The sequence below is a fragment of the Engraulis encrasicolus genome, chromosome 6, assembly GCF_034702125.1.
Source record: "Engraulis encrasicolus isolate BLACKSEA-1 chromosome 6, IST_EnEncr_1.0, whole genome shotgun sequence".
NCBI classification, from domain to species: domain Eukaryota; kingdom Metazoa; phylum Chordata; class Actinopteri; order Clupeiformes; family Engraulidae; genus Engraulis; species Engraulis encrasicolus.
In genome coordinates, this window is record NC_085862.1 from 40,485,869 (window position 1) to 40,495,868 (window position 10,000).

Below are 10,000 nucleotides of genomic sequence, written 5' to 3' on the forward strand. Positions count from 1 at the left end.
CATTTTGTATTAAAAAAAGTAGCTTACAAAGAGACAAGATGTAGAAAAGCAAAATAGAATGATGAAGCTCACTGTGTGTGTTGTGTGGATGTCGCAGACAAAAGATGACAATGATATTTGGGGATAATTAGCTACAGTGGTGAAAACTTACTTCAGCGGTAAGGTAACCCAGTTACAAAGTTGTAGACAGAATAGGATGGCATTGTCAAGGGCATTTCTTTTTTACCAACTCTCGAGTGAGTATTTCATTTCATCTCCCTACAATGGTATTTGTCAGCCATTTTTGCCATCATGATTCCTAATTAGTAGCCTTCCCTATAATCAAAGGCATGTGTGGTGTTTGTGCAGCATTGGTTTGACCAGGCTAACTTGAAGATGCCATATGAGGGCATTCAGAGTTCATTTAAGATTTCATTTAGGGTTTTATTCCGGCTAAAGAATGTACTAATGAGTGCAAGTAGGCTCCCAATTTACCATGGTTTGGGTAGCATCTGAGAAAAAGTTCCTTGTTTAATAGTAAACCTTAGTGCCAGTGATTCAGGTCATGTGTGGTTTGGGTGGTCTACTAATGAACTGGTGTGTGTGTGTGTGTCAGTGTGTGTGTGTGTCTGTGTGTGTGCCTGTGTGTGTGTTTGTGTGTCTGTGTGTGTAGGTGTGTGTGCAGGTCTATGTGTAGGTCTGTGTTTGTGTGTGTGTATGTGCAGGTCTGTGTGTAGTTGTGTGCCTTTGGTTTGTGCGTGTGTTGATGATGGACTTGAGCTGAGAGTGTGTGCCTCTGTGCAGCACAGTACAGGGGGCCCCTGCGGGCTCGCCCCCACAATACACTGGTGCTCTGCCCAGACCTCTGTAGCGTGATGCCCCCATCTGTCAAGGGCCTCCACTTGGCACTGGCTGCCCCTCACTCTCTCCCCACACACACACACACACACACACACACACACACACACACACACACACACACACACACACACACACACACACACACACACACACACACACACACACACACACACACACACACACACGCAGACACACACACACACACACACACGCAGACACACAAACTCAAACTCTCTCTTGCACACATATTGCAGAGCCCTTCAGGCCAAGCCAGAGCTCCAGCTGTCAATCTCCTGTTTTTCTTTTACTGTTTTTTTCTCTTCTGTCTGTTTTATCTGTGCTCTCTCTCTCTCTCTCTCTCTCTCTCTCTCTCTCTCTCTCTCTCTCTCTCTCTCTCTCTCTCTCTCTCTCTCTCTCTCTCTCTCTCTCTCTCCCTCTCCCTCTCCCTCTCTCCCTCAAGGACATATATACAGACATACTGGAGCATGTAGATCTCAAGCTGTCCATCCTGTAATGCCCAGTAGCATGTGCACAGTACACACAGCACACATCCTAACCCTGTAACCTCTGCCTGTACCTCCCAGAATAGGCCCCTCGTCCACCCCCACGCACAAGTCACAAAGGACATAGCCCTTTGTCTGTGTCCCAGTCTAATCTTGCTCTCTTTCTCTCTCTGTCTCTGTCTCTGTCTCTCTCTCTCTCTCTCTCTCTCTCTCTCTCTCTCTCTCTCTCTCTCTCTCTATCTCTATCTCTATCTATCTTTCTCTCTCTCTCTCGTCCCCTGCAGGTGAAGTGTGACCAGTACTGGCCCAGCAGAGGGACGGAGACGTACGGCATGATCCAGGTCACCATGCTGGACACGCTGGAGCTGGCCACATACAGTGTGCGCACCTTCGCCCTCTACAAGGTATAAAACCACGCACCACTCATATATATAGACACTCGTATAGATAGACACTCATATACAAACCCCAACTCCAGTGAAGTTGGGACACTTAATAAACTGGGAATAAAACCGAAATACTATCCTTTTCGAAACATTCCCGTCATACATTAGATAGTAGTGAAATTTGTGTCATATTAACTGTTAAAAACTTTGAAAAAAAAATGTTTTGTAGCGCAATGTAACATGTCGCAACACATATAGACATGCGTATATGGCTATGAGGGGGGTCCAGATGAAATGTGTAAAGAAATGTCTTGAGGCAGAATGAATAGTAGGTAACACTTTACTTGACGCCGGCGTCATATGTATGACATAACAGTGTCATAAGTGTCATGAACGAGTCATAAACATAATGCAATGTCATAAACGTTTTATGCAAATGAAAAGTTGACATTGTTCAGCCTGTCCTTGTCATAACCGAATTTCATTAAAGACAAAGTCATACAATGTTTATGACATTGACATAATGTTTGACACATTCATGACTGCATTATGACAATGTTATGACACCGTTATGTCCTACGTATGACGCAGGCGTCAAGTAAAGTGTTACCGAATAGTAATGTAATTCAAGGTGTTTTAACAAAGCAAATTGTAATGCAGTAGCAATAGATAGAGGCAAGGGTTGGTATGTGTTTATATGCAACACAACATGTATACACAATGTATGCATGCACGTATTTATACATGTAACCTCACATAATAACAGGGTTGAGCCACATTGAATGAAGCAGAGCAGAGGTACATTTTCAGCACAAACAGCAGTGAAATTGTTACTGTGAACTTTGTCGGATCTCACTTTTTTTCATCCTTTATTGCGCTCTTGATGTCTTTAAAAATTGAATTGAAAAGTAATAGAGCAGCAGTAGACTTAATCGATTGATAAGAAAGTAGATGCTTGGTAAAATGGCTTGAACTTTAAATGAAAGCACAAAAGGCGAGACAAGGACAGGCTTATTGATATAGTGATTTTCATGCTTAAAAGCTGCTCTGTGAGCTTTATATAAAAGATATGAAGCCAATTGAAAAAATGTGATGGCCATCATTACTAACCATGCAACTGGGCCCTGCCGGCCTAACGGTAAGGGCACTGGGTTGCTGCGCTGGCGGCCTAGGTTCGATTCTGGCCCGGGTCATTTGCCGGTCCTTCCCCGTCTCTCTCTCCCCGCCCGTTTCCTGTCTCTCCTCCACTATCCTGTCAGAAGTAAAGGCAGAAAAGCCCTAAAAAAATGATACATATAAAAAGAAAGACTGTACATATGGTGCCAGTATCATACTGGTGTTCTCTTGATCCACCTCTTGTCTCTCTCATTGCAATGTAGCATAACTTACCCAACCCTTGTCTCTTAGTATGCATCATCTTGCTCAACCTTCAAGAAGCCAGTAAAGAAAGACCCTTCTCTTCAGTGCCTGTCCTCTGCACTAACCTCTGATTATGCACAGAATTCCTATACACTAAACCCTGCTCTAATGCACTTCAAATAAAGAAGCACTAACCATGCGTGACCTGTTTACGCTGTACCTCCGCAAGTAGTGTACGCTATTGATTATGTCCTCTCCTGTAAGTCACTTTGGATAAAAGCAAATGTGCAGTAATGTAAGGTTGTGTAGTGGACTCTTCCGTGGCCTAACGGTAAGGGCACTGGGTTACTACGCCGGCGACCTAGGTTCGATTCTGGCCCGGGTCATTTGCTGATCCTTCCCCATCTCTCTCCCCCCACTCGTTTCCTGTCTCTCCTCCACTGTCCTGTCAAAAATAAAAAAGGCAAAAATCCCTTTTAAAAGGTAATGTAGTGTGTATATAGATTGCTGCGTAATAATGTTTCCCCCTGTTCTGACTCTCCTCTGGTGTCCCCTGTCCAGAACGGCTCGAGTGAGAAGCGCGAGGTTCGGCAGTTCCAGTTCATGGCGTGGCCGGACCATGGCGTGCCCGAGTACCCCACCCCCATCCTGGCCTTCCTGCGCCGCGTCAAGGCCTGCAACCCTCCAGACGCTGGGCCCATGGTGGTCCACTGCAGGTACACACACACACAAACACACTCACATACACACAAATATGCGCTTGTTCTCTCTCTCTCTCTCTCTCTCTCTCTCTCTCTCTCTCTCTCTCTCTCTCTCTCTCTCTCTCTCTCTCGCTCTCTCGCTCTCTCTCTCTCTCTCTCTCTCTCTCTCTCTCTCTCTCTCTCTCGCGCACACACGCACACACGCACACACACACACACACACACACGATCCCACACACACATATGGGCCCATTTACACATGCACAATCACATTCCCACTTCCACACAATTTCACACACACGCAGGCTCACAGAGTACCCAAAGGTCTCTTTACTCTGCCCATTACTCGCCTTTTCAGATGTGCTTCATCATCGCCTCTTGTGCATCTTGCCACGTGGTGCATCTTCCACTTCTTATGTAGAAAGAGAATCCTGGAAGAGAAATAGAGAGTGTGTGTGTGTGTGGAGTATGATTCATGTGCCTTTATAAGTGCTGAACGAAAAGGCGCGCGGTGAATGAAAGGCTCCGTCTGGAGGGGTCAGGGATGTTCTCTGTGGCGATAGTGTCCTTCAGACACACACGTTTTTTTTTATTCTTTTTTTATCACAGCACACACTGTTGATGAGAGCACAACACACACTCACTGACTTGCTCTCGCATGAACACTCTCTCCATCTTCGTCCATTACAAAGAGTATCGTTCAATTGCATTATCTCCCATATGCACTCACAGTCTTCCTCAAACACAGAAGCATTCTCTCTCTCACACACACACACACACACACACACGCACACGCACACGCACACACACACACACACACACACACACAGTGCAGGCATTAATCTTATGTGCGACTTCATCGTGATTGATGCCATGCTGTTGCACATCTCACACGCGTGCACACACGCACACACACACAAACACTTTTGACACGCCTGTGTCTCTCTCTTTTTCTCTCTCTCTCTTTCTCTCTCTCTCCTCAGCGCGGGCGTGGGTCGCACGGGCTGCTTCATTGTGATCGAGGCCATGCTGGAGCGCATGAAGCACGAGAAGTCGGTGGACATCTACGGCCACGTGACGTGCATGCGCTCGCAGCGCAACTACATGGTGCAGACGGAGGACCAGTACATCTTCATCCACGAGGCGCTGCTGGAGGCGGCCACCTGCGGACAGACCGAGGTGCCCGCCCGCAACCTCTACGCCCACATCCAGAAGCTCACGCAGGTGCCACCCGGAGACACAGTCACCGCCATGGAGCTGGAGTTCAAGGTGCGCGCTGCTGGTCCGCTGGCCTGCTACTGTACTGTATTGGCGACTCTGTGTCTGGCCTGCTGTCTCTGTTTGATTGACGGGTTGGCTGTCTTTGTGTCTGTTCTGCTGGGGGGGTGTGTGTGTGTGTGTCTGTGTGTGTGTGTGTGTCTTGTCTCTCTGGCTGGCTGCTCTCTCTATTTGTTTGTCTGGATGTCTGTCTCTTGTTAGATGTTTTGTTTTCTGTGTGTTTTTGTGTCTACCCGTCTACCTGTCTGTCTGTCTGTCTACCTCTCTTTCTGTCGGTTTCTGCTGCTGTTAGGGCATGCCTGTTCTTGTAGACGTGCGGATGGAAGAAGACAAATATTTTCCCAGCTTTTTTATGATTTGCTTCTTATGTGAAAACTGGGATAAACAAAATAGGAAACACCAAATGAATAAATGAAAGTTTTAAAAGCCCTCCACAAAATCGGTAACAATGATTTAATATATCAGGAACTGTGAGCAGCCTTCTTTTTTTTACAACAAGGAGATTTGTTATCTGCTAAGTGCACACACTAGGATCAGGGGGGAAAAAAGTTTCTTTCATTTTTTTAGCAAGACTTATCTCTCTCCGCAGCGTGTGTGTGGTATGAAGACAGGGAATATTTTTTTGGAGGTTAAAAATTGCATGATGTCTTTCAGGTCCATTTGAATATTAAATTATTCCACTTGGCCAAATGCCTCTCACTTCAAGGACGATTCAAGCGGCGCCATGTTCTTATTCCTGAGGAGAAAGCCTTTGCGCTAATGCGATTCTGCCGCTGATTGCGTTTCGAGTCCGCGTTACAGCGGGAACATAGTCTCTCTACACAGAAGGGAGTCACTTATTGTTGATATAAATTTACATCTCATCATCAGCTCCTACTAGAGTGCCATTTTAACTGTCTCGACTGTCAAAGCAGGTGACATTTAACACCACCCGAAATAAATAAGCGCACACGGTAAACAACCGAGCCAGAGTGGTGTTTTTAATACAGCCGGCGATGGTGTTAATGCGCTGCTTTTATGTCTGTCAGGTTGAATTTAGTCTCCTGATGAGGCGCGGTTCACACGTGCGGAGGGGTGACGAGGAGGAGATCTGATGGGGTGCTAGTGGAGGGCTGTGCCTCATGCTGTTCTAGTCCTGGGTGGCAAATACACACGTGCACAGACACACTCACACACATGATCAGTCACTTAATACTCCCACAAATATAGTCCAAAGTAGAGCTGGGCGGTGTACGGTTAAAAAACCGTGATCTCGGTTTACACTACACAAGGTTCTCTTTTTGATGAGAGACGGTTTTGTTGTTGTTGTTGTTTATAGCCTACTATGTTATGTGCGTGAGCTTCATACTCCGTGTCACACTTCCAAAGATTCTTCTAATTCATAAGTCTCTGACACTTCATTTCAACTCTGCTAAGTCCACTGTTGTTGCTGTTCTACTAGGGAATGTCACCACAATGTAAGATGTTGATTGAACTAATAAAATAATTGGTTACGCGCTAGAGGCTAGTGAGAGTGAAACATGATGAACACACATGGCATGGATGAATCATGACAAACATTTCAATTCATTTAAGACTTAGCCTACCTTTGATCTCAGAAAGTTAAATAAAAGGCAATTATATGTGGTGCTATGTTAACAGGCTACAACAGTTATCTGATTCTTAACTGTATTTAATTACCATCCCAACTGTGTGCGCAGTGCTGTTAAGACTGCTTATAAGCTAAAGTAGCCTAGCTTTCAAATGCAATGGGCAGACAAGATACATTGCTACATTTGTTTGAAATGATTTGGGGGCAAAATAGGAGCGAAACACATCGCAATATGACACAAACTACCGGACAAAATACCTTCTACGTTGGATTTGGACTTTAATTCAAAGACAATATGCACACAATGTCAAGTAAATCCGTTTGTTTTCAGTGTCTGTCTTCAGTCTGTTTCGTTTCTGTCCCACTGTTTACTCGCTAGTCCAGCGGCAGCGCAACGCGCCGGATGTGTTGCCAGGTGTAGAACGACAAATAAGCCATTAGTGTTGCCAGGTGTAGAACGAAATAAGCTGTTTTGGGCTGTCTTGGAAAAAAGCCCCAAACAGCTGCTTATAATCATTTAACCCTTCTTCCTTGAAAAATCTATGACACCCTGGTCAAGATTTTAGGTTATTTTATGAAATGCTGCATTTTCCCCTTTGTTGGATAGGGAAATATAAACTATAAATTATAGAAAATATTATTGAAATGAAAAAATGATAAAATATAAATGGAGATTAATTTAAATTCATGATTTTATCTCATTTTAACATTTAATTTGAGATCTTTTCCTCAGAAAGATTAAGATTTGGGGGGAAATCGTCGCATATCAAAAAACCGTGCAGAAAACCGTGATATCAATTTTCATCAAGAAAACCGTGATGCTAATTTTTTCCAAAACCGCCCAGCCCTAGTCCAAAAGCTGTTATCTGTTTTCCAACTTCGATTTTGAGCCCCACTCTTGTACTTGCTGCTGCTGGTGTTTGATTGACACCACTGGCAATCAGACAAAGTGTCGTTTCTACACCTCTGGCATCCTCTAGAGAATGCCCCCCCTCCCCCCTCTATATTGTCACCATCCTCACTTCCGATGCACGAGAACAGAGAAGGCCTCTGAGGACATATACAGTATATATGGAAATGTAAAGAACTATAAATAGAAATGATGTTGTGGGATGGGGGTTTCCAGCTGTTGTGTGCAGCACACGTACAGTAAATGTTTAGTGGGGACGTGTATCAGCTCACCCTTCCCGTCCCAGGAGAGTCTTTACCTTCCTTTCCTTCATTTCACCTTCTCCCTTTCTCTCTTCTTCTTATTGTTTTTCACTGTATCTCTCTATCGCTCTCTCTCTCTCTCTCTCTTTCTTTCCCTTTCTCATTGCTTCTGCTTTTGTTCTCTCTCTGTCTACCTCCATCTGCTAGGACATCAAATTCTCCGATCTCTATCCTTCTCTTTTTCTCTCTCTGACACTTTCTGTATCTCTCCATCATTTAGCAAAGTGACTTTAGAGGCAGGCAGCATCACTAACCGTACACAGTACGCAGTGCAGTAGCCTTCCCCTGGTGATGTAGGCATCAGTCACCAACAAGAGCAGACCAGTGCCTACAGCAGCCAGGGCTCTGTGTGTGTGTGTGTGTGCGTGTGCGTGTGCGTGTGTGTGTGTGTGCGTGCGTGCGCGCTTGCGCTTGCGCTTGTCCATGTGCGTGCGAATGCCTGGTGTGTGTGTGTGTATTAAAGAATGGAGAGGAGTGTAAGGGGAGGACAGGAGAAAGAGATGAGATTAATGTCTACTGACGGTGGAATTGTGTTTGCGAGGCTTGTGTGCGCTGACCAAGGGAGTAAAGGAAGACAGAGGGGCGGAACAACAAGGGAGGCATCCCAGAGAACAAGGATGATCTGGAAGCCCAGGGATAATAGACTGCCGGAATAGTGGAACACGGCAGGTACACGAAAGCATCTTGATCACAGTCAGAAAAAAACACAAACGAACAAAAGTGAAAGCTACAACGTACAAAGTGTGTTGTCCTATCATGCATTTCTTTCTTTCTGTCTTGGTGATCTCAGCGATTAGCTCATTAACCAAGGATAAGCTGGATTAAGTGAATTGGCTTGAACAAATATGTGTCAGCTCAGGACTTTTTTTCCGTCTGAACTCCTGACATTCGCCTCTCATCTTGCTTGAAAGGTAAGCATGTCTAATCTGAGCTAGGGAGAGAGAAAAAAACAGCTGACAAGCACAAAGTCAGTGGTGTCGAGCATACAGAAGAACAGTGCAGTCAGACACCTGCAGGATGGGTAGCGAGAGACCTGGAGGTCTGAGGTGGACCCAGCCTCCCCTGCACACCCTACCCCAGGAGACGTGTCCTTTTCCTGCATGGTGGACCTCCACACTCACCCTCCTAGCTGGATGTTTCTCAAAATAGGAAGTGGGGCGAAATGAGGTTACCATGCCTGGTTTGCTGTGTATTTGTTACGCCAGCGATTTTTTTTCTCTCCTGGAATTGGCCTCGTTTGTTTATTTTTCCCATTTATTAGTTTATTTGTAGTGTTTGTTTATCGTTTGTACTTTGCGTTTTTTTGCCTGACTCTCATATTAGGCCTATCAGTGAAAGCTTATGCCTTGTCTTCAAGCTAAGAGGCTTTTACAAGTTCTTCAGTTTTGAAGTCTTCAACGTTTTTTGGTGATTGTTGCTTTGTTTTTTGTTTGTTTGTTTTTTTCCCATTTTGCTGGTGTTCCAGTGGGTGTGTGTATCTCTTGGTGCAGCTGTGTTCTATGATGTGTGTGTGTGTGTGTGTGTGTGTGTGTGTGTGTGTGTGTGTGTGTGTGTGCATGCACGTGTGTGCTCGCACTTGTTTGTGTGTGCATGTGTTTATTTCGTCTCCCCAAAGTCTCTGTGACACTCTTGAGTTTTCCGAGACGAGAGTTGTCAGGCGTTTGAAGTGTTTGAGGCGCTTAGAGCTGCCGGTTTGCCAGGGCTTCAAAAAATAAGAGGGTTACACCTTTGGACGCGAGGCGTCAACCTGTTCTCCTTGTGTGACAAAAGTCAAGACAAAACCCAACTATTCAGATGTCAGTTCTGCATTGCTGTTGTTTTTCCTCCACTGTTTGTTTCTTTATCTTGTTTTTTTTAACTTTTTGAAACTAAGCCAGGATGTCAGTAAGCTGTCAGTCGGCAGATACCTTCATAGCCTGCACACTTCCTAGTCTGAATTTCTCGGCTTGGGCAGAAATAAGCTCTGTTCAGTGGCTAGCTGTGTGTGTGTGGTGTTACCATAGAAATAAGCATGCATCGTAATTGACGGTATAAACGCCCCCCAGATCCACATCACCCCTTAAGCCCTTTATTCAAGGAGAGGGATCCTCAGCAGGCAGTGGCTTCAGAGAAGAGCGTAAATATAGTCTT

At 45.1% G+C, this 10,000-nt stretch overlaps 1 protein-coding gene across 1 annotated transcript in view; it reads left to right on the forward strand.

The window, feature by feature from the left end:
- The window catches only part of ptprfa (protein tyrosine phosphatase receptor type Fa), a 248,725-nt gene that overhangs the window by 226,133 nt on the left and 12,592 nt on the right, over positions 1-10,000 (forward strand). Inside the window, exons 26-28 of the mRNA XM_063201608.1 lie at positions 1,628-1,747; positions 3,650-3,804; positions 4,773-5,058. Of these exons, the coding sequence (XP_063057678.1) occupies positions 1,628-1,747; positions 3,650-3,804; positions 4,773-5,058 (561 nt within the window). The remainder of the gene's footprint in view (positions 1-1,627; positions 1,748-3,649; positions 3,805-4,772; positions 5,059-10,000) is intronic.